This window comes from Podarcis erhardii (genome assembly GCF_964252035.2).
Source record: "Podarcis erhardii genome assembly, chromosome: 7".
Classification (NCBI taxonomy): Eukaryota; Metazoa; Chordata; class Lepidosauria; order Squamata; family Lacertidae; genus Podarcis; species Podarcis erhardii.
Window position 1 is genome coordinate 86,758,959 of NC_138511.1, and position 24,348 is coordinate 86,783,306.

The 24,348-nt window shown below is 51.8% G+C and overlaps 1 protein-coding gene across 4 annotated transcripts in view; it reads right to left on the reverse strand.

The window, feature by feature from the left end:
- Nucleotides 1-24,348, reverse strand: part of ACTN4 (actinin alpha 4) — a 135,935-nt gene that overhangs the window by 4,536 nt on the left and 107,051 nt on the right. For 2 of the 4 annotated variants that reach the window (XM_081868790.1, XM_081868789.1), the window contains exons 10-19: nucleotides 23,700-23,930; nucleotides 21,983-22,130; nucleotides 12,037-12,187; nucleotides 8,898-9,006; nucleotides 8,647-8,787; nucleotides 6,580-6,762; nucleotides 6,284-6,418; nucleotides 4,707-4,886; nucleotides 3,161-3,307; nucleotides 1,357-1,437 (exon numbers count right to left, since the gene is read on the reverse strand). In XM_081868790.1, the coding sequence (XP_081724916.1) occupies nucleotides 1,357-1,437; nucleotides 3,161-3,307; nucleotides 4,707-4,886; nucleotides 6,284-6,418; nucleotides 6,580-6,762; nucleotides 8,647-8,787; nucleotides 8,898-9,006; nucleotides 12,037-12,187; nucleotides 21,983-22,130; nucleotides 23,700-23,930 (1,506 nt within the window). Of the gene's footprint in view, nucleotides 1-618; nucleotides 984-1,356; nucleotides 1,438-3,160; nucleotides 3,308-4,706; nucleotides 4,887-6,283; nucleotides 6,419-6,579; nucleotides 6,763-8,646; nucleotides 8,788-8,897; nucleotides 9,007-12,036; nucleotides 12,188-21,982; nucleotides 22,131-23,699; nucleotides 23,931-24,348 lie in introns of those variants that run through there. The other 2 variants (XM_081868792.1, XM_081868791.1) reach the window with 2 other exon arrangements.

Sequence of the window (24,348 nt, forward strand, 5' to 3'; positions counted from 1 at the left end):
ATGGGTCTCAAAGTGGCCATCGGAGAATAAAAACGTACCATACACCAACGCTGTCATGTTTACCTGAAGCACATTCAAAGCACACGGCTTTCCCCCAAAGAACTGTGGGAACTGTAGTTTGTTAAGGGTACTGGGGAGCGTGGCTCTGCGGAGGCCAAACTACACTTCCCAGCATCCTTTGGTGGACGCCACATGCTTCAAATGTACGGCACAGCTGTGCCCGAAATTTAAAATGTTGGAGAATGAAACATCGGAGCAGCATTTGTGAGGGACAAAGGCCTCCTGGAATAAAACCATCTTAACCAGGCACCTGAAACTTAGTAGGGGTGGTGCCTGCCTGATTTCTGACCCGCCCCCCATGTTTATTTTATACAAAGTCATCCCTCTACAGCCATCCCCACTCAGCCAAAGGGAACTCCCCCCACCCTGCCGATTCATAGTAGAAATAGTCTGCAAGATCATCTAATCTAGCAACCTGTCCCATAGCGGCCAAACAAGCACCCCCAATGGGAAGCCCACAAGCAACAGCACCCTCTCCCCACCTGTGACTCCCAGCAGCCCTAGCAAATGCCCACCCACCAGTAACCCTGAATTTCTCACCCGCCTTTTCCTGCAAACCACTTGGCCATAAGCACAGCCCCGACCCCTGACCCGACTTGACATCACGTTCCGACTCACACCCTAGGCCCGTGTTCTTCAGCCTGGACCACAACTCCCATAATCCCCGGCTAAGCTGGCAGGGGATGATGGGAGCTGGAGTTCAGCGAGGACTGGGTGCCCAAGGCAGAAGGACACTGCCCAATGGGAGGGCCGGCCACGCAACGGACAGGTGCAGCATTTTGGCTGTTGCCAGCTGCTACCGTCGGCATGGAGGACAGAGCGAGGAAGAGGAGAGGAAAGCAGAGAGCAGAGCGTACCAGGCTGTATCCCGTGGAGATAAGCAGGGCTCGGTAGTCGTCTGTGTCCATGCTGCCTGTGCGCTTCTATTCCCAGAGGCCGACAGGCGAAGGGAGGGAGAGGGAGAGAACGCAGATGGAGGAGGCATGCAAAGATGGAAAGGGAGGAGAAGGCCACAAAGCCCCACGGAGGAAAGAGACACAGAGAGAGAGAACATCAGTCAGGGGAAGCCATAGAGATGCCACGTAAACAGACGACAAGAGGAAGTGGGGGAAGACACAGGCGCACAAATCGGATACACGAAACACGGCAACGACAAGGTGGCGGGAGGAGGAGGAAGAAGAAGAGTGGGTGTTTGATGGTGGGGAGAAACGAACGTGGTGAAGGAAGAGAGAAAGGAGATCAGGTTAATTGCAAGATCGCGAAGCGGCTGCGCGGTTTTTAACGGGCATCGGGTACCTGTCGGTCATTCTCCACATCGTATCCCAAGCTGATGAGGCAGGCTTTGAACTCTTCGGGTCCCAGGGAGCCGCCGTGGTCCTGCCGCCGGGCCACGCGCAGGGAGGGGCGGAGGGCGCGGCATGCACATTTGAGGGGGGTGGGGAGGAGGGCGGGAGAGCCCACGTGCACACGACAAGGGAGGGGGGAAGGGGAAAAGACACGGCGTTAGTTCCAACACTCTCGTGGATGCTCTCGGGGGGAGCTCCAGCCCGCAGGCCCAGGAAGTGGGCAGAGGAGGAGGGGAAGAAGAATAAGAGCCTTTGGGATTCCTGCTTCAAGGACCTGGCTGCGGGGCTCAAAAGAGACAGGACTTTCACAACACCACCTGTTCTGATCAGACGTGCAGCAACAAGCCATTAAAAAAATGAACACTGGCTTCTATGGGGGATTGTCAACCTGGGAAGGGAGCCCAACTAGGAGAAGGAAAACTCTGAGCTTAAACCTCTGCTGCTTTGCAGGACATCTTGGGGAGAAAATAATAATAATAATAATAATAATTTACCATTTATACCCCGCTCATCTAAACGGCTCATCTAAAGCGGCCCCCAACTAAACATTAAAATGCAGTAATACATCAAATATGAAAAGCTTCCCTAAACAGAGATGCCTTCAGATGTCTTCTAAAAGTTTGGTAGTTGTTGTTCTCTTTGACATCTGATGGGGGGGGGTGTTCCACAGGGCGGGTGCCACCACCGAGAAGGCCCTCTGCCTGGTTCCCTGTAACTTGGCTTCTCGCAGTGAGGGAACTATCAGAAGGCCCTCGGCGCTGGATCTCAGTGTCCAGGCTGAACGATGGGAGTGGAGACGCTCCTTCAGATATACTGGACCGAGGCCATTTAGGGCTTTAAAGGTCAGCACCAACACTTTGAATTGTGCTTGCAAACGTTCTGGGATGAAGGCTTGGGAGGAAACCCTGCACAAATCCAGAGCGGAGTCCCTAAGACGGTTGGATGGCGCTTTCTATGCCTCCTTCCAGCAACTCCTGTAGCCAAGCTGTGCCAAACGTCTTGCTCTGCTTTCTTTGGGACCACATCAGTGAGCCAGGGGTGTGGGTGTGTGTCTTGTCGCCCAGGACCTCGAGACACACCACACAGGCTTGCGCCCCGGGGAGGCTACTTTGGTGCTACTAACGCAGTGGTTTGACTTCACCCCTGGAAGCAAACTCCATTGTCTCTCAAGACAGTCATATGCCAACTGTCCAGTTTCCTCTGGACACAAATTGAACAAGTCTGATTTGCGCGGCTGGAACCTTGCGCGCCAAACCGTTCAACCCTTTTTAAAAAATTCTGCCAAGAGTGACAAAGCAGGGTCACCCTGAGAGTTGGCAGCTACTGTCTCAGTCAGGCCTACCTCACAGGGTTGGTGGTGATAAAATGCAGGGAGGGGAACGCAACTACCCCTAGCCTTTTCAAAGAAGGGGTGGAATAAAAATATAAATCATGAAGAACGAGCATGGCCTGGAAATTAAGGTCAACAAAAGCACTCATGGCAGCGCTACAAGGCTGAGCTCAGAGGACCCTCCAACTGGTGCCAGCCTCTGGCATTTTTCAATCCGAGGAACGAACCCTTTTCTGTGGGCAGGAGTTTCCTCTCTTTCATTCTTTATTTTAGTGATCAGAGGCAGGAAAGTCACACGCACACACACAAACAAACACGCGCGCGCGCACACACACACACACACAGAGCAGACTCTTCTGCATCCAAAAATGACTTTCCGGCTGCTCCACGGCGAGGCCCCAGCCCTGCGCCAAACTCAGGTTACCTTATCGAAGTGGTTGAAGGAGGCCCGGAACTCCTGCATCTGCTCCTGGCTAATCCCCTTGGCGTCCCGGGTCAAGATTTGGTTCTCCACCTCGTTGCTGGTCCGGGCTGTGGTGGTGAGGAGTTGTTCCCACCCGACACGGATATGCTGGGAACGAAGAGTTTGGGGCGGGAGGGGAAGAGGCAAGGCTGAATAACTCACTCGCTTTGGTGTACTGCCTTCTTGAAAGCCGAAATCTGCACCTGGGACCTATCAGGGGCTAAGATCTGGTAGAGGGCAGAGGGTTCCCCCAGCCCAACAAGGGTTGCTTTGTAAAGAACTAGGCAGAAACCCCCAAATCAAAGCCTTCCCCATTCAGCAAAAGGGCCTAGGAAGACGAGCCCGGCTGGTGTAAGCCCGAAACCCTAAAACCAGCAGCCAGCCCTGAAAACTCTCCCTGGGCTTGAGATGCTGCCTTCCTAAAGGTTTCCAAATGGCTTCGACTGAAGTACTTTATCATTGTTGTCTGTGCCATTTATTCTTTGAATAATAATAATAATAAAATTTTATTTATATCCCGCCCTCCCCAGCTGAAGCTGGGCTCAGAGCGGCTAACAACAATAAAAGTAACACAGCATTCTAAAATCAATTCATTTTAAAATCAATTCAAAAATCAAATTAGTGGCAACCATTGGGCTAGAGTTCTATGAGGATTAAAGAAGGAGAGAGGGGGTCAGGCTGTGCCTTGGCCAAAGGCCTGGTGGAACAGCTCTGTCTTGCAGACCCTGCGGAAAGATGTCAAGACCCGCAGGGCCCTAGTCTCTTGTGACAGAGCGTTCCACCAGATCGGGGCCACGGGCGAAAAAGCCCTGGCTCTGGTTGAGGCCAGCCTAACTCCCTGTGGCCCGGGACCTCCAAGATGTTTTTGTTTGAAGACCGTAAGGTCCTCAGTGGGACATACCAGGAGAGGCAGTCCTGTAGCTATGAGGGTCCTAGGCCGTATAGGGCTTTAAAGGTTAAAACCAGCACCTTAAACCTGATCCTGTGCTCCACCGGGAGCCAGTGCAGCTGGTATAGCACCGGGTGAATGTGATCCCATGGCGAGGACCCCGTAAGGAGTCTCGCCGCGGCATTCTGCACCCGCTGGAGTTTCTGGGTCAGCCCCACGTAAAGTGAGTTACTTCTTTGAAAAAAGCAGCTACAGTGGTAGCTCGGTTCTCGAACGTAAATCCGTTCCGGAAGACCGTTCAAGTTCTGAAACATTCGAAAACCGAGGCACAAAGGGCTGTCTGCAGATTCAGTTGAGAAAATTGAAAAGCACGCAGAGGAAGCTGTTTGACTTCCAAGGCGCGTTCGAAGACGGAAGCATCTGCTTCCGGGTTTTTGTTGCGTTCGGGTTCCGAAACTTTCGTCAACAGAGACGTTCCGAGGACCGAGGTACCACTGTATCAGTTTTGCAAGGCCTGTTCCCTGACTCCCATTTCCCCAGCATGCAAAACGCCAGAAAAAAACACAAGTCGCCGGTTGTGTGGCAAGCTGGCCGAGAGCGTCCCCAGGCTGCCCTCACCTCCATGGTGAAGTTGGTGTGCTTGTTGTCGAAGATGAGCGCTTCTTGGATGAGCTGGTGCTGCTGCTCCAAGATGTCGATGTTGGGCTTGTAATCCACGATGCTCTGCTCATACAGCTTCAGGTGGTCCAGCTGGTCCTCCAGGGTCCCGTTCATCTCGATGGAGATGCGCCCGATTTCCTGGCGGAGGGGGGAGAGAAGGTGGAGCCGTGTCAGGGCAAACAGGCCGGGCAGGCAGAGATCCTGCCCACAACTAGCTTGACCGCCTGGCTTTTAGACCTGGAAGGCACTGCCCCTAAGTCAAGCAGGGGACATGGCTAGTATTATACTGTAAGTCTGCTACACCAGCCCAAAAGGCTCTCAGAGCAGCAGAGACCATGGTGAGAGACGGGCGATTCCTGGCTCACATGTCTCACTGTTGGCTCTTACGCTGTACCAATGCTCCAGAGCTCCAGCTTTTCCCACCTGCCTTGCCCCACCCTCCAGAACCTGAGAGCCTTTCCCAGACCGTGACTATGAGAACAGTAAAAGCAGCTGGGAAGAGAGGAGGAGTAGTTCAGGGATATTTTCAAAAAACAATTTTGTCATCTGTGTGCCCTCGCTTCTCAATTTGATGCTGGTTTCATGGTTATTTTATGCATTGTGTCCTGCCGTTATTTTTAGTGGTTAAAAGGTAAAGGTAAAGGGACCCCTGAACATTAGGTCTAGTTGTGGCCAACTCTGGGGTTGCGGTGCTCATCTCGCTTTATTAGCCGATGGAGCCGCTGTACAGCTTCCAGGTCATGTGGCCAGCATGACTAAGCCGCTTCTGGCAAAGCAGAGCAGCACATGGAAACGCCGTTTACCTTCCCACCAGAGTGGTACCTGTTTATCTACTTGCACTGGTGTGCTTTTAAACTGCTAGGTTGGCAGGAGCAGGGACCGAGCAATGGGAGCTCACCCAGACCGCCGACCTTCTGATCGTCAAGCCCTAGGCTCTGTGGTTACACCTTAATAATTCTTTATTCTAACTGATAAGTGTAAAATGTTTAATTATTATTTGCTGGTATTTAAGTTAACTGTTTACTGTTATACAGTCACACCTCATGTTATGTTTGCTTCAGGTTGTGGCCCGCGGCGACCCAGAAGTACTGGAAAGGGTTACTTCCGGGTTTCTCCGCTCGTGCATTGCACAGAGGCCCAAAATGACGTCATGCACATGCGCAGAAGTGGCGAATCACCACCCTCACACGCGCAGACACGGGTTTCATTCCTTTCAGGTTGCGAACGGGCCTTTGGAATGGATCCCATTTGCAACCAGAGGTACCACTGTATTCTAATGGCCTAATGAATATTGCTTTATTCAAGTTGTTTATTTTTAACTTATGCTTTTATTACGACTTTTTAAAGAACTGGATAAGATTGCTATTAGGCGTGTGATCTTTGCTGTCTATCTTGCAGGCTCCTAACCTCCCTTGTGTTTACAAGAAAGGCGGTATCTGAATTGATAGTGAAAATGAAATGAAACGGAAACCTCTCTGCACCTCTCCAAATTCTCCTGTGGGGCAAGCGGGGAGCAACGGGCAGAGCCCCCTCACCTCCATTTTGGTCTGGATCCAAGGCCCCACAATGTTGGCCTGGCTAGCAAACTGCCGGCGCAGATGTTCATTGGACTGCTGCTTGCTCTGTTCGTCTTGCAGGGCGTGGTCCCTCTTTGGCACCAGCTGCTGGACCTGATCCAACGAAAACAAAAAGAGTTGGGTCATCAGCCCCCCAAGTCTTCCACCAGCCGAACTGGCCGTGGACCACTTCAGCTGGCTGGCTTCTCTCGCCCCCCCATCTCCCTCCAGGACTCTGCCTGGATTCGTGACACGGTCTGGACATCTCCACGCACCCTTTCCCACTTGGAGTTGATGATCTGCGGAGTGACCGAAGTGTACGGGTTGTTTCCGGAGAGTTTTATGTTGTTGTAGTCTGCAATCTTCTGCGCTTCGCTCTGGATACCCAGGATGGCCTCACGCTCCTTGTCCGCGTCGGGAAGGGTGGACTTGAACTGATCGTGGGCTGCAATCAATCCCTGGGAGGAAAAGGGGTTTGTTAGTTGCGATTCCCGCCTTGCAGGGCGTTGGACTAGATGAAAATCTTCGGGTCCCTTCCAGCTCTACAATGCTGTGACCCAGGAGGCAGAACGCCGCCTGTCAAGTTCTGTTTGGCTTTTAAAGCCATGTGAAAGCAGGATGTGAATTTGCTGAACCAATTTTTAAAAGGGGTACAAAAAAGGGAGGCGTGAGGAAGTCAGGAAAATAAGTTAATCAAAGATGAGAAATTAAAAAAGAGGGATTTTTGTATTATTTTTGTGTGCTTTCCCCCCCCTTTTTCTTTTTTATGTTAAATGTTTGTATTTTTGTATTTTGTAACTTTGTATTTTTGTGTTTTTATACTTTCTTGTGTTTTTTCTTTTCTCTGTTTGTTGTTTTGGAATTTCTTTATTGTTAAAACTTAATAAAATATTATTATAAAAAAAATAATAAAGCCATGTGAAAGCAGCTTCATGTACAGTGGTACTTCGGGTTAAGTACTTAATTTGTTCCGGGGGTCCATTCTTAACCTGAAACTGTTCTTAACCAGAAGCACCACTTTAGCTAATGGGGCCTCCCGCTGCCGCTGTATGATTTCTGTTCTCATCCTGAAGCAAAGTTCTTAACCTGAGGTACTATTTCTGGGTTAGCAGAGTCTGTAACCTGAAGTGTATGTAACCTGAAGCGTATGTAACCCGAGGTACCACTTGTACAGGCATATGAACCTGTCTTATACCAAGTCAGGATGCAGGAAGCTGCCTTAAGGTGATGGGTCCTCCAAGCCTCAGGTGATTTTCCCCAGTCCTGGGGACCCAAGATTCTCTGAGCTGGGGTCATGGAGCAGTTGGACTGAGGAGTGGTGGGAGGAACCAGTTGGGAAAGGAGGAAGGAGGTCAGAGCCTGGGGAGGGGTGGTGGGACGACGACAAGTGGTCAGAGGGAGAAGACCAGGAAGAGGAGGTGTCAGAGCCCAAAGGGGTGACAGGACTTAGTGAGCAGGGAGAGTCTGTGGCAGAAAGAAGTTCAGAATCAAGAGGCTGGAGAGGAGGGAGGCCAAGAGGCCGAGATGAGTCAGCCTGGTAAGTCCTCCTGCTGCTGTGACAAGCTCCCCTTCTCCCGATTCCCAGAACCAGGAGAGGCGTGAAAAGGGCGGAGGAGAGGTTGGCTGCATGTAGGCACAGTAGACAGCATCTTAAAAAGCAGAAACATCACCTTGCCAGCAAAGGTTCATATAGTTAAAGCTATGGTTTTACTAGTAGTGAGAGCTGGACCATGAAGAAGGCTGATTGCCAAAGAATTGATGCTTTTGAATTCTGGTGCTGGAAGAGACTCTTGAGAGTCCCATGGACTGCAAGAAGATCAAACCTCTCCATTCTGAAGGAAATCAGCCCTGAGTGCTCACTGGAAGGACAGATCCTGAAGCTGAGGCTCCAATACTTTGGCCACCTCATGAGAAGAGAAGACTCCCTGGAAAAGACCCTGACGCTGGGAAAGATGGAGGGCACAAGGAGAAGGAGACGACAGAGGACAAGATGGTTGGACAGTGTTCTCGAAGCTACCAGCATGAGTTTGACCAAACTGCGGGAGGCAGTGGAAGATAGGAGTGCCTGGTGTGCTCTGGTTCATGGGGTCACGAAGAGTCGGACACAACTAAACGACTAAACGACAACAACAACAACAAGAGGCACAGTCTCCAATTGCTTGGGGAAAAGCCCTGGTGAGAGGCAGGGCCTTTCAGTCTCGGCAACTGATTTTCACGCAGTCAACAAAGCCTGCAGGGATCGTGTTTTGCTAACAAGGAGTTAGCTCTCTCTTTGATGACTGACTGGCACATTCCTGGGGCAACTGAATTGTGCCCAGTGACCTTCCACCCCCTCCTCCTACCTCGATCTCCTCGATGGTGTGGACGATGAACATGTCCTGCAGGTCCTCCATGGCACTCTCCATCCAGTTGTTGAAGGGCGCTGCCCGCTTGGCATATTCCAGGTGGAGCTGGTCAATGGTCTCCAGCTGCTTCTCTGTTTTCTGTGCAGGAGAGAAATGGGTCAGGTGATCGGGTCACATGACACAGTGCCGACTCTCCCCTGCGCCCCTGGCTGAAGGTCAAGGCAAGCTGCAGGAGCATCCCAGCTCACCTCCAAGGCTTCCCTCCGTGTGTGGGTCAAGGATCCTAGCGAGTCCCACTGGTCGCAGATCTTCTGGCACCGGGTGTTGACACTGGGCGAGTCGTAGTAGTCCAACTCGCTGCGGGGCAGAGAGAAAGGGGGCATTATTTGGGGCCAGGCCAGTGGGGCTACGCTCTCTTCCCCCCATGGCCTTCATACAACCACAATGGGCCAAACACCTTGGGAGAAAAGAAGGAGAAATTACCGCATTTTTTGCTCTATAAGACTCACTTTTCCCCCCCTTAAAAATTAAGGGGAAATGTGTGTGCGTCTTATGGAGCGAATGCAGGCTGCGCAGCTATCACAGAAGCCAGAACAGCAAGAGGGATTTCTGCTTTCACTGCACAGCGATCCCTCTTGCTGTTCTGACTTCTGAGATTCAGAATTTTTTTTCTTCTTGTTTTCCTCCTCCAAAAACTAGGTGGTCTGGTGCGTCTTGTGGTCTGGTACGTCTTATAGAGCGAAAAATACGGTATATTCTTAAGGCTCTCTTGTTGCAGAGGTCATGATCTCTGCTTAGAGCACACCTGTGGTCTTTTAATTATTGGAACAAATAGCTCCGTTAGCAGAGCATGAGATTCTCAATCTCAGGATTGTGGGTTTGAGCCACAGAAATATGCAGGAAAACAGCAACCGGGTGCGAGAGACGCCATGCATCTATTTCCTCCCTGAGCCCGGCTGCTGTGCAACCAACACAGTGGCAGCTCTCGGGCACCAGAGGGTGCTGTTCCCCCCTTTCAAGGCTCTCTGCCCACCAGGCGGACGGGTTGGGAACTCTCCCCCAAAGTCTCTGGGGTGCGGGGTGGCCCAGCTTGGTGAGCCCAGCCCCAACAGTGGCACGCTCCCAGCCAACACCTCCCCCCCCGGCCCGAATGCAAAGTTTTTAGCAGAGCTCCTCTGGAAAGCTGCGTGTAGCTACACGTTTGGGATGGAGAAAGAAAAGCCGGGAGGCTTGCCAAGCGAAATACCTTGGGAGGGGGCCAGCGGAGCCACAGCAACAAGACATGCGGGGATAACAGGGTGCCTGGTTTCAGGCAGAACACCCCTAACCTCAGATCCGTGTCTAACTCATGACGAGGGGGTGGGAGAGAAGGGTATTTATTGCCTAGCGACTCCCGAAGCAACAGATGCAGGGTGAAAAGGCTTCAGCGGCCTTCAAATGGCGCTTTCCCTATTTCAAGGCTTTTCTTTTTTTTGCAAGAGGCGTTTCTATGTGTGTTCTCTCCCCCACGAAGCCATGCCGCAGGGCCACACACATCCATGTTTCCAAGTTCCCTGCCATTCCCAGCCACGGGAATAAGAGCCGCTATTCATGGCTCTCGCCTGTGTGTGTACTAATTGTGCGCGAGTTTATCCGAGTTTGGGGGGGGCAGGACGAAGAAGTTTGCAGCAAACTCTTACAATAAGCACATTCTGGTGTGACACAAAGGGAGGAGGGAAGGAGAACAATAGGGGCACTGTGTATCTCATGTGTGTGTGTATGTGTGTGTGCGCAAGTGGAAGAGAACACTCTTTTAGGAACTCTTTCCAAAAGGAGAGGTGATCCCAGCTGTTTCTGTGCAGGAGCCAAAGACGCATTGGAAAGGGATTCTCAGTGACAAACGGAAAGGAAAAGGGGCGGCGAGGTTGCTATTTTGGACCTGCCAGAAATATCACACAGTGTCTCTTTGTGTCGGCCCCCTTGCTGCAAGACGGTTCGAGTCACACACACACACACACACACACACACACACACAAAGTGGGCTGGGCGGTGTGATGGAATGGCGGCTGGGAAGCTTTCTAAAGGGCCTGGAGGCTGCTGATGTTTCCTTTACACAGGATGCAGGAAAATCTTACGGCATAAACACAAGCGCGCACACACACACACAGCCCAGAGTGACTGAAATTGGGATTTTGACTGTCTGGGCTCGAGGAGGCCAGAGGACTGGCTCAGGAGGAAGCCACAAGTGTCCTGGCTTTAGAGCGGCAGTCTGATAGTGTCAGCAAGGAGGCTGCTCCGAGCGTCGTGGTTTCATTCAGCTTCGGGTTCCCAGATATGAGTGGACGGCAACTCCCACCATCCTTCGTCTCTGATCTAAGATGGCCGTGGATGATGGGAGTTGTAGTCCACTGATGCAGAACCACAGAGCTGGAAAGGACCCCAGTGTCTAGTCGAACCCCCAGCAATGCGGGAACTGCAGGTAAAGAATCCCTGACAGATGTCCGTCCAAACTCTTGTGTAATAAACCTCTAACGAAGGGCAGTGCCATCTTCCAAAGTGGTCCGTTTCACTGCCCGACAGCTCTTAGCGCCAGGAAGTTCTTCCTGGCCTGGGGCCTGAGTTTGAAGAACACCTGCCCTAGAACTGTATTTTTAATACTGTGTTTTATGCTGCTTTTACAATTACCGTATTTTTCGCTCTATAAGACGCACTTTCCCCCTCCTAAAAAGTAAGAGGAAATGTGTGTGTGCGTCTTATGGAGCGAATGCAGGCTGCACAGGTTTTGCAGAAGCCAGAAGAGCAAGAGGGATCGGTGCGCACCAATCCCTCTTGCTTTCCTGGCTTCGCTTCGCTGTAGAGGCGCTGTGCAGCTTTCCCTCTCTGCGCAACGCCCCTTCAGTGAAGCAGGAGGAGAAACGGAGCCCCTTCCATTTCTCCCCCTGCTTCGCTGAAGGGGCACTGCGCAGAGAGGAAGAGAATATTTTTTTCCTTGTTCTCCTCCTCTAAAACTAGGTGCGTCTTATGGTCGGGTGCGTCTTATAGAGCGAAAAATACGGTACATGTTTTAAATTTGTTGTTAGCCGCCCTTAGCCTGGTTTTTGAACTGGGAAGGGCAGGGTATAAATAAAATTTTATTTAACTGGCTGGAATTCAAGGCCAAGTTCAGAACAGAAGAACCTGGCGGGTGGACCAGGCCAAGGGCTCATTCAGCCCAGTATTCCTGTTCTCACAGTGGCCGAACAGATGCCCCAATGGGAAGAAGCCCAGAAGCCGGTCATGGGTGCAACGGCGCCCCCAGTCGCAATATTATGTGTGCTCATGGGCACAGCCTGGGTGGAGGTGCCACCAGAAAGAGAGCTGCTTTTGCCGGGGGGGACGGGGCCGGGGGACGTCTGGGGAACAGCGTACTTGAGCTCCTGTGCGATGGCCGCTATCTGCTCCACACGATCCTGGTGAGCCGCCAGATCGCTCTCAAAAGCCTCGTGCTTCCGGATCAGGGCCTTGATATCCGACAGGGTGGCCGTCTCGTAGTCCTTCTGCCGCAGCATGGTCTCTTTACCTGGGGTTGTTGGGAGAGAAGATGGAAGGGACTGGTCAAAAGCTGTCGAGGAGCCCCCCCCACCAATCGCAAGACAATAAAAAAGTATTAAGATAAATTCAACAGTGTAAATATGTTTTGATGGATGCAACAATGGATTACTGAATGGTTTAGTTCAGGTAAAATATGCAGGGATGTATGGTATGTAAAGGGACGCGGGTGGCGCTGTGGGGTAAACCACAGAGCCTAGGATTTGTCGCTCAGAAGGTCAGAGGTTCGAATCCCCGTGACAGGGTGAGCTCCCGTTGCTCGGGCCCTGCTCCTGCCAACCTAGCAGTTCGAAAGCACGTCAAAGTGCAAGTAGATAAATAGGTACCACTCTGGCAGGAAGGTAAACGGTGTTTCCGTGCACTGCTCTGGTTCGCCAGAAGCGGCTTAGTCATGCTGGCCAAATGACCCAGAAGCTGTACGCCGGCTCCCTCGGCCAATAAAGCGAGATGAGCGCCGCAACCCCAGAGTCGGCCATGACTGGACCTAATGGTCAGGGGTCCCTTTAACTTTACCTATGGCCTATGTGGCTAAACCCCCCCCCCCAAGATGTGCTAAGTCCCTTCGGAATAGAGCCCCATCTGACTCAAAGGCTTGCTTCCAGGATTATTACGTCCCAGGGCACCAGGTCCTGCTCAGGACACTGGAGCCAGAGATTGGCTTGCTTAGCCACGGAAAACCCAGAAAGTGAGGAAGGGGGAAAACTTCCCCCAAACTGCCCTGATGTGACACATCTGGGTGGAACCCCCTCTGGGTAATGTAACGTTAGGGGTGTGGCGCTGGATCGGTGTCAGCCTCTCCCACCCTAATTTGGCCTCCCCCCATCCCGGGCCCCTACCCTTGTATCCCACCCAAATCTTTCTGCTCTGACAACTGGAGGCACGGGGAGACCTCCCTGTAGGATCACAGGGGGGGTGGAGGAGTGACCTCCTTGGGGCGCAAGCTTGGGCAGTGTGCATGAAGATCTTGGGCAGCCCAGAAGACAAGACCTCTTTTTTGGCCTTGCTGATGTGGTGCAAAAGAAAGCAGACCAAGACGTTTGGCACCAGCTTGGCTGGAAGGTGGTGTACAAGGTGCCATCCAACCGCCTTAGGGACTCCGCTCTGGATTTGTGTAGTTTACTCCTTTTCCTCTCCCGACGATATTACGCATGGCAGCGGAGGTTAAGGGGTCAGAGTATCACTTGAGATTAATAGCGCCCCCTGCTGTCCTGTCCTGGTCAGGGCAGGGGTTCGGTGTCTGGAGGGGTGGGTGGGTCTTGCTTTCCGGACATGGCTGGTGCTTCAAGGATTCCCCCACACTTGTCAGCTGCGCAGGCCAGCTCTGGGAATCCCCAAGGTATCCTCTCCTTGGGATGACATCACCGATCCCTCATTGGCTGAAGGGAATTCAGTGCTTGCCCAGGGTCTCCACACCTGGAGGGGGACACAGGTGGTTTTTCAAGCCCTTGTGGCTCACAAGTTTAGGGGGGGGAGATGGGGTGAGGTACAGAGGGGGAGATCAAAGTCTCTCTGCCTCGGCCGCTTGCATTCAGCCAGCTCAGAAACTGTCCCGTTCCCCCACTGCCCCATCATCTCTCCACCACAACTCCCAGTTTGTCTGGATTTCTGTCTGGCCGGCAGCCAAGGGAGAATTTTCAAAGCTAAGCATGTCCCGGGGAACAGCTGACTGAAACAGAAGAGCGCTTTTCAAAAAAACTCAAGCTGCTTTTCCGCTCCCGACTCAAATAGTTTTCGAATTAGCGCAGAGGGCTCCGGCTAATGTTGCCAGGTTGAGAGCAGAGGCAGCTTTCGCCTCGGCCCCCAGGCCGGGGCTGGGAAAAGGAAGCCCAAACCAGAGGGATGAGCCGAGAGGAAGCAGGAGCCCGAGGAAAAGGCTCCGGAGCTCAGGAATGTCAGCGGCTCGCAGTTCTCTCGTTTCCTGCGCAGCCGGAGGAAGCCCAGAGCCGGCTTCCTGTGTCTGGGACCCTCTTCGAGAGGGTGGGAGGAGCAGGCGGGAGTTTCAGGGTGCTGTGGGCAAGGGAGCCCCAGATTCCGCCTTGGTAGCATCAATGAGAATGTGGGCTGATGGTCCTGGTGCCTTTAAAAACTTTCGAGTTGAAAGCAAGGCTCTGTAATAAACAAAAATCTGCCCTTATTCCCTTATGGGGGACACAAGAGCACTCATAGAGTCCTTTGTAGGTTCTCCATTGGTTGGAGAAATTAACACAGGAAAGGAAAGGAGGAGGACTCCGAACCAAGGTGTGCCCGCCCTTATATAGGCATTTCAAATTGCCCGCCCTGGATTCCAAGACCACCCCCCCAGAAACATCATACCTACATCACAAAAAGGGCGGTCAACAACAGAAATCTGAATGCCTTGTTTACCTCCTGTCTGGCAGGTTACCTGTTAATGGCCACTTGTTTGGATACCCTGGGGAGCCTGGCCAGTCTTTTGTAATGACAAATACTTAGTTCCTGAGCCAGGTCACAGGCTCACCCTATTCATACACAGACATATCCTTAGGACAGGATTTGTGAAGGAAAAGACAATGGGGAGGCTTTTCCATTTTCCTTTGACTTTGCAGAGAAAACATTTGGTCAGTTTGGGAGCCAAAATGGTTTCATGGTTGTTTTCCTGAGCTGCTTCAGACATGTGGTTTATTTATTTATGTACCTGTTTGCTTGGTACATTTATTATATATATAAGACCTTAATTTTTTTTATTTCAGCCCCCACCAGGGGTTTGAGCTAAGGAGGTAGAGGCACACCCACACCCACACACACCCTGAGGCCTGGGGGCTGCATTTTGCGAGTGCAGCCGAAAAGTTTATTTAGAAATGTCTGCCCTCCAGTTCTTTCTCTCTTGACAAATTTATATTGGAGGTGATGCTGAATTTAACTGCAAATCGTTTCTTACAATGTGCATCAACCATGGAATGAATGTTTGCTTATTTCCTTTTTGTCCTTGATTTCTATTGATTACTTATGTTACTCCGTTTTAAAACCAATAAAGCATTTTAAGAAAATAAATAAAAATTTACATCCCTTTTCCTCCATGGAACTTAAGGTGGCGTACGTGGTGGCCCTCCTCCTTTCTCCATTTCATCCTCAAAACAAACCCTGGAAGGTAAGCGAGGCTGAGAGGCTGTGACTGGCCTGAGGTCGCCCACGGCGAGTTTTGCAGCCGAGTGGAGATTCGAACTCTCGTCTCTTGGGACCTCTCAGGAGGACGAGCACGAGGCTCCTGGGCCCTACCTCACAGGGTTGTTTTGCAGATAAAAGGGGGGGGGGGAGCAAGCACAACTGCACACGTCACCTTGAGCTCCTTGGGAGAAACTGCGGGATGGAAACGTAATAAAATAGATAATTCATAATAAGTGCAAAGGGACGCGGGTGGCGCTGTGGGTTAAACCACAGAGCCTAGGACTTGCCGATCAGAAGGTCGGCGGTTCAAATCCCTGTGACAGGGTGAGCTACCGTTGCTCGGTCCCTGCTCCTGCCAACCTAGCAGTTCGGAAGCACGTCAAAGTGCAAGTAGATAAATAGGTACCGCTCCAGCGGGAAGGTAAACGGCGTTTCCGTGCGCTGCTCTGGTTCGCCAGAAGCGGCTTAGTCATGCTGGCCACATGACCCGGAAGCTGTACGCCAGCTCCCTCGGCCAATAAAGCGAGATGAGCGCCGCAACCCCAGAGTCGGCCATGACTGGACCTAACGGTCAGGGGTCCCTTTACCTTTAATAAGTGCAAAAGAGAACCAAGCACAGCTAGAACTGCCTCAGGAGATCGCACGTCAACTGGCTGAGAAACAGAGCTTTGGCTACCTTCCTGCTCTGCCTGCGGCTGCCTAGGTAGGACTCTTTGGCGTTTCTTAGCACCAAATGAGTTCCTTCTTCCAGTTTCTCCCCTCCCCACATCACCACTAAGGAACAGTCTGGGGCCACACTGGGCCTCCTATAGCAACCGACTCCCCACTTTGATGGATGAGCCAAGTTGGGGGGGGGGAGGGAGGGAGGTGGTTGGATGGGCGGGGCTCCTCCCCTTTGCTGCAAGGAGAAAGGAATTTGCCATGTGATTGACCAAGCCCAACAGGAAGCTGCAGGGAGGCTGATAACACTTCTACCCTTCCCAGGCTCAGCTAAGAATAGAGCGGGGAAACAAAAGGACTGCAGCCAGAACCCAAGGAGATAAACAACTGGTCTTGGGCTTTCAGGAGACCTAGCAGAGCTCTCTGGGCCTGCAGGCTCCTCCTCGTTGGAAGGGTGTAGTAGCTTCTTAAACAAAACACACACACAAAAGGCTGGGCAACTCCTACTGGAGTCAGGCTGGCACTGCAAAGTGTTAGGTATGATGCTAAGTCCAGTCTGGTATGGTTTGCTGTTGTGATAGGAATTTTAAGGTCTCAAAGGTAAAGGTAAAGGTACCCCTGCCCGTTCGGGCCAGTCTTGCCAGACTCTAGGGTTGTGCGCTCATCTCACTCTAGAGGCCGGGGGCCAGCGCTGTCCGCACACACTTCCGGGTCACGTGGCCAGCGTGACGAAGCTGCATCTGGCGAGCCAGCGCAACACACGGAACGCCGTTTACCTTCCCGCTGGTAAGCGGTCCCTATTTATCTACTTGCACCCGGGGGTGCTTTCGAACTGCTAGGTTGGCAGGCGCTGGGACCGAGCAACGGGAGCTCACCCCACCGCGGGGATTCGAACCGCCGACCATGCGATCGGCAAGTCCTAGGCGCTGAGGTTTTACCCACAGCGCCACCCGCATCCCTTTAAGATCTTAGATATATGTTAAATGTTCATAAGTGTCCCAACCAAGCATGTACATAGATCAGCACAGGAAGACTGACCCGAAACCATTTTTGATTCCCAAACTGAAATGTTTTCTCTGCAAGGTCAAAAGAAAATGGAAAAGCCTCCCCATTGTCTTTTCCTTCACAAATCCTGTCTTAAGGGCACATTTAAGATATGAATAGGGTGTGTGCCTGTGACCTGGCTCAGGAACTAAGTCTTTATCATTACAAAAGACTGGCCAGGCTCCCCAGGCAATCCAATCAAGTGACCATTAAACAGGTAACCTGGCAGACAAAAGGTAAACAAGTCACTCAGATTTCTGCTGCCTTTTCTGTGATGTAGGTCTGATGTATCTGGGGGGTGGTCTTAGGTTACACCCCTTCTGTAATGTATGTATGATGTATGGAGGGGTGGTCTTGAGCTCCAGGGCAGGGAATTTAAACTGTCTATATAGGCCTTGCGCGCCATTTTTCTGGGTCCTCCTCCTTTCCTGCATGTGAGGGGAGCACCCTGTTGCAACAGATCAATAAAGACCAGGCTTACTAGCTGCTTTGCTTCTCAATATTCTCTGGTTGGCCTCTGTTATTCTCTCCTACCAATAGGGATCCTACGTAAGGACTCTATATGGGCTCTTGGATACCCCATAAGGGAAAAAAGGGCAAATTTTGTTTATAACAGAGGGACAGTCCCGGGTTTACAGAAGCCGCCCCAGTTTCTGATTTGATTCCAGAATGTCCCGCTTTTCCTTAGGAAGTCCCTCTTTTCAGCGAGAAATGTTGGAGGGTATGGGTTTGACATGGCCAGCAATGCCTTTCCAACTTATCAAGCAGAGAGGCAGAAAGAGGGTCAAGGAGTAGATACTGGCCAACCACCCAAACAAAAACTAAGATTCTCAGGAAGCCCAAGCACTGCGTAGGTCAGTCATTGTTCTTCCCTGCCTGCCATTATTTCACAGAATCCCAGAACTGCAGAGCTCGAAGTACAGGAAACCTTGGAAGGAAGCTACTGTACCAAGTCCTCTTAGGTTATATCAAACTCAGGCAAGAAGGGAAAGCGGAGTGTAGTCAGAAAACACACTCTGGACTTTAAGGAGGCTGGTTTCAAAAAGCCCAAAGAACCACTGGGTGAAAGTCCCAAGGTCAGAAATACTCCAAGAGGAGTCCAAGTTGGATGGGAGCTTCTTAAAAGCAAAATATTGAAAGCACAAAGGCAGACCAACAAGAAATATAGGTGGGAGGAACCTGAAGAAACTGGTGCGGTTGCAGAGGAAGAAGAAAAATATTTGCAACCTGTCTTGCGAGCCCGAGTTCATTCTGAGCTTTGGCAAGCCTGACCTTCTCCCTGCAACTGTTGACTACTCGTGTGTATTCTTCCTTTGCGATTTCCCCTTTCTTGTTTCTTAAATGTGCCCTTCTTAAATCTCAGCTCATCTGTGAGCTCCTTTTGCAGCTACCTTGATTCGTGTGACGGCAGGATGGAGGGCAGGGCCTCTGGTGCTCAAGGTCAAACGGGAATATTTTATTACCTTTAATTAATTAATTTTATTGGTTGCTCTTTTCCCATGGCAACTCAAGAGAGACTTATAATATTTTAAGCGGAACAAATAAACATATACAGTGGTGCCTCGCAAGACGAAATTAATTCGTTCCGCAAGTTTTTTCTTCTTGCGAGTTTTTCGTCTTGCTAAGCACGGTTTCCCATAGGAATGCATTGAAAATCAATCAATGCGTTCCTATGGAGACCGTCCGGGGACAGAGGGGAAGCGCCACACGCCTTCCCCTCTGTCCCCGGACCTGTTTTAAAGCAAGGGAAGGGGCAGCGGGGAGAAGATTGCTTCTCCCCGTTGCCGCCCCTTGGTTCAAAAGGGGTCCGGGAACAGAGGGGAAGGCGTGCGGTGCTTCCCCTCTGTCCCCGGAGATTGCGGGGCTGGCAACAGGGAGAAGCAATCTTCTCCCCGCCGCCCCTTGCTTCAAAAGAGGTCCGGGGACAGTGGGGAAGACGCGCTGCGCTTCCCCGCCATCCCCGGAGCTTGCGGGGCAAGCATCGTTTTGCGAAGCAAGCCCATAGGGAGATGCGTCTTGCGAAGCTGCTAAGAAAACGAAAAACTCCTTCGTCTAGCGAGTTTTTCGTTTTCTGAGGCGTTCGTCTTGCGGGGCACCACTGTATATACATTAAAACCAGCATAAACACCCTGTTGCATTAAACCATCCCATTGCCAAAAAAAAGAGGCCATAGATAAGTTAAAAGTAGAAGGCCTGGTTAAAAAGTAATGTTTTTGCCTTGCCTGGCGCTTACAGATATGCGATGAAGGTGTCAGAAGAGCCTCCCTGGGTAGAGCAAATAGGGAGCCACCACTGAGAAGGCCCAATCTCGTCTTGCTGCCCTCCAGACTTCTTGTGGAGGACACACATGAAGAAGGGCCTCAGATGATGATGGCAGGGTCCGGGTTGGTTCGTACGGGTCCTAAGCAGTTTAAGGCTTTAAAGTTCCAAAACCTGCATTTTTAACTGAGCCTGCAAACTAATTGGTAGCCTGTGAAGTCAGGCCAGGATTGGTATCACGTGCCCAGACCGTCTTGCACCGGTGATATATATAGATAGATAGATAGATAGATAGATAGATAGATAGATAGATATATAAGCATATGCATACCCCAATGCTCTAAGAGCAGCTATTTAACAGCAGCTACTCCCCCTGAATTCCCTCCAGGCATGAAAAATAAAACAGGACATGTCACGTTGGATCTGAGTCAACACTGGCCTAACCCAGCGCTCTGTCTCCGGCAGCAGTTAGCCAATCGTTCCCTGGGGAATCTCATGAGGAGGACGAGGCGGAGGAAGAGTCTCCATCTCCCTCCTTTTGTTCCCCTTTCTTCTAATAAAAGCTGCCCTTGCAGGCGGCCGCCACCCCTGTGGCAATGAGTTCTTCAGGCTTCACAGGCACCTGGTTAGAAGAAGACGCTCTCTGCCCGGTGTCCGAGCTGCTAGCGCATTTCGCGTTCAGTCTATGCGACAAGGTCACACGTGAGGAAGGGAGCAGTGGCTCCCAGGAAGACCCTCGAGCTATTTTGTGAGCTGCCTTGCGGGGAGAGCCGGGTGCGAATGTGATCCCATTCAGCAGCCTGGGTTAAGGGGGCGGGTACGTACGCAGTGGGAGAGCTCAGAAAACCCAGGCTGTGTTGCCGAGTTGCTGGCACTCAGAAAACACCACCAGGCTAGGGGTCTACATGTCTGGGCTCTGGGTAAGGCAAATTTCATTGGTTCATTGGCTCCCCGCCCCCCAACCAAAGAAAAACCAGACGGCCACTCAGCTCCCTTTTCTTCTTTCAATTATTTCCGTCGCTGCCAAAACCCATGGAAAAGCAGAAACAGATCGCTTCTGCGCAGCTGTAAGCGCCCTCCGCCCCCCCTTCCACACACTTGCGCAAGCTAAATTATGTTTACACCCCCCCAACCCGGCAATGTTCTTTCCCCCAACCCTATGAGAACAACATTCCACCCAGCACATTCCTTCCAGAAGGGGAGATTATGGCATTTCTCTACGGGGCGAGACCCGCAGCTGCCATGTTGGAAGGTTCAGCCCTCGCGCCTTGACATCTGGCCAGACTGGAAGAGGCCGGAGGCTAGGCGTTTAATAAAAGGGCAGCAGTACCCCCCCAGGGAAGCCAACCTCTCTCCTGGAAACACACAGCCACCAGCACCATCACGGGGGGCACTTGGGTAGAACGTAGTGGAAGGGGGCATGGCAGGACTCCACTAATTCACTCCATGCCTTTGACCTGCAGGATTTGAACTCCATGCAGTATCTGTGTGAGTGTCTGGAGGCGGTTGGAGGATGGACGGAGGCTAACAGATTGAGATTGAATCCTGACAAGACAGAAGTACTGTTTTTGGGGGACAGGAGGTGGGCGGGTATGGAAGACTCCCTGGTCCTGAATGGGGTAACTGTGCCCCTGAAGGATCAGGTGTGCAGCCTGGGAGTCATTCTAGACTCACAGCTGTCCATGGAGGCACAGGTCAAATCCGTGTCCAGGGCAGCTGTTTACCAGCTCCATCTGGTACGTAGGCTGAGACCCTATCTGCCTGCGGACTGTCTCGCCAGAGTGGTGCAAGCTCTGGTTATCTCCCGCTTGGAGTACTGCAATGCGCTCTACGTGGGGCTACCTTTGAAGGTGACCCGGAAACTACAACTAATCCAGAATGAGGCAGCTAGACTGGTGACTGGGAGCGGCCGTCGAGACCATATAACATCGGTCTTGAAAGACCTACATTGGCTCCCAGTACGTTTCCGAGCACAATTCAAAGTGTTGATGCTGACCTTGAAAGTCCTAAACGGCCTCGGCCCAGTATTTCTGAAGGAGCGTCTCCACCCCCATTGTTCTACCCAGACACTGAGGTCCAGCACCGAGGGCCTTCTGGCAGTTCCCTCACTGCGAGAAGCCAAGTTACAGGGAACCAGGCAGAGGGCCTTCTCGGTGGTGGCACTTGCCCTGTGGAACACCCTCCCACCAGATGTCAAAGAGAAAAACAAGTACCAAACTTTTAGAAGACATCTGAAGGCAGCCCCGTTTAGGGAAGCTTTTAAAAGTTTGATGTATTACAGTATTTTAATATCTTTTTGGAAGCCGCCCAGAGTGGCTGGGGAAGCCCAGCCAAATGGGCGGGGTATAAATAATAATTAATAATAATAATAATAATAATTACTGCCCTGCGTTTTATTTTTTTTAAGAGTCATTCCCTTTGTGCTTTGGAACTCCCTGCCTATTGACATTAGGCGGGCCCCATTGCTGTACCTGGACAGCAGTAGCGGGAAAGGCTGTCTGTTGCTAGTCGCAGACGTTGGGTGTGTTATTTGTGTGTCCTACATGCACGGGAAAAAGCTGTGTTTTGCATTCAGAGAATGCCCCGGGTTCAAATTCTGGACCCTGCCAGTCAGCGCAGATGACAGATGAGCCAGTTGCCTCGCTTGGCACAAGGCAGCATCCTGCATCCTTAAGCTCACCTTCGGTCCAGCTTTCATGGATCGACGCCTTCTGCCTGAACTTCTCGGCCAAGTGGTCCAGCCTCTCCATCCTTCGGATCTCATTCAGCAGCCACTCTTCGTAGCCTTTCTCCGCCTGCTCCAAGTGCTGCCAGCCATTATTGATGTCCTGGGGAGGTTTTTGGGGGGGAGAGGGAAACGTTCAGCATCGTAACACTTCTGCACTTGCATCTCATGCTAACCCTCTCCCCCAGGTGGCTGTAGACCAGGGGTCAGCAAACCTTTTCAGCAGGGGGACAGTCCACGGTCCCTCAGAGCTTGTGGGGGGCCAGACTATATTTTTTTGGGGGGGGAATGATGCAAGAGCACCATGAGCACTCCTGCAGCCAACTGGAAACTGCGCCTTGGTTTTCGAACGCTTTCGGAAGTCGAACGGACTTCTGGATCGGATTCCGTTCAAGAACCAAGGTACAACTGTATATATAAACCACCCTAAGCAAACGAGAAGTGAAACACAGCAAGACAAACACATCAGTTCCGCTTAATAGCTTCTAATAGCATTTCTGAAATTGTTCTAATTGCCTTCGTTGCAAACCCATTGGGATTGACTAGGGAACAGAAGGCAGGTGAGTTGGGGAAGAGATGCAGTCTGAGCATCGCTTCCTCTTAGGACTTCTGCCTGTCCTATCTGGGGGTCCGCTGGGCTCTCCCTTAATCTTGCAGGCACACACGCTCGTAAACATAGAGAAAGGGGCTGTACGTAGCTAAGGGATGACCACCCACTGCTCCCGACAAGCTGGTGCCTTCCGGCTGTTTTGGACTCCAAGCTGGCTGGGCCCGATGGAGCCAGGAAGAGCTGGAGGGCAGCAGGTTAGGGAAAAGGCTGCTCTGCCGTTTAGAGACACTGGAAGAGGAACCTGACTGTACATGTCATTGAGTTCTTGTTGATTCAGTAATACATTGTCACAGCAACCTTAACGACAGCCTTGGAATATAGGCCAGCATCTGCATATTGCAGATTAAAGGGACACAAGGATGGGGGAAACACCCAGTGATTCTGGCTCTATGGTGCATTTGCAGCCAAATTGAGATTTGACATTAACTCCAACCCAATTGCTCTGTTGGGACGCGGGTGGCGCTGTGGGTTAAACCACAGAGCCTAGGACTTGCCAATCAGAAGGTCGGCGGTTCAAATCCCCACGACGGGGTGAGCTCCCGTTGCTCGGTCCCTGCTCCTGCCAACCTAGCAGTTCGAAAGCACCTCAAAGTGCAAGTAGATAAATAGGTACCGCTCCAGCGGGAAGGTAAACGGCGTTTCCGTGCGCTGCTCTGGTTCGCCAGAAGCGGCTTAGTCCTGCTGGCCACATGACCCAGAAGCTGTACGCCGGCTCCCTCGGCCAATAAAGCGAGAAGAACGCCGCAACCCCAGAGTCGGCCACGACTGGACCTAATGGTCAGGGGTCCCTTTACCTTTCCCTTAGGGAGAGTGCACCCAATTATTCTCTCTGCAGTCTTTACAACCCTGGACAGCATTGTTTTCCCCCCTGACCTGTAGTAATCTAACCTAGAGGTTACCAGAGCATAGGCGGCAGAAGTTAGGCTACCTTTAATTGCTCTGTTGGCCCAAAGCTGAACCAATTCTGACTCTGGAGGTGCAGGGCACCCACCCAACACCACCTGGAGCTCCACTCTGCCACCCTATCGGCTCCCTTCTGCTTTTTTAAGCGGGCACACTCACCGAGACCATCTTCCCCTCAGAGGGCATGAAGGCCGGCCGGTTGCTTAGCCGCAGCTTGGTCTGCAAGGTGTTGAAGTTGATCTCCAGCTGGCACTTCTCCTGCACCTTGGGGGGCTTGTGAACCCGCCGGTAGTCACGGAAATCCTCCAGCTTCTGCTGCATCTCCTGTATGGTCTTCTGCGGGACGCGGTTCTCCAGCCAGGGGATGGTGCGCTGAATCCACTCCAGCAGCTGAGGATCGGATTGGCGGGGTGGAGGAGAGAGGCGGAGGTCAACGACAGCAAGGGCAACAGCCCCAGGGATATAGTGGCTCCTCGCCACCACCCTCCGCAAAGCCCAGGGACCACCTGCGACAGGCCCAGTTCCTGCACTCTGCTCAGCCAGTTATGGCAACCAGAATTCCATTTACGGTGGCCCAAGTGGGACAAAACTGCTCCACAAAACAGCTCCCACATAAGAACATTAAGGACAGCTGAGTGGCAATCACAGGCCAGCATCCTGTTCTCACAGTGACCAGCATAATAATAATAATAATAATAATAATAATAATTTATACCCCGCCCTCCCCGGCCAAAGCTGGGCTCAGGGCAGCTAACACCAGTAAAATTACAATGGAAACATAATGGGGGGGGGACCAATTTAAAATGCA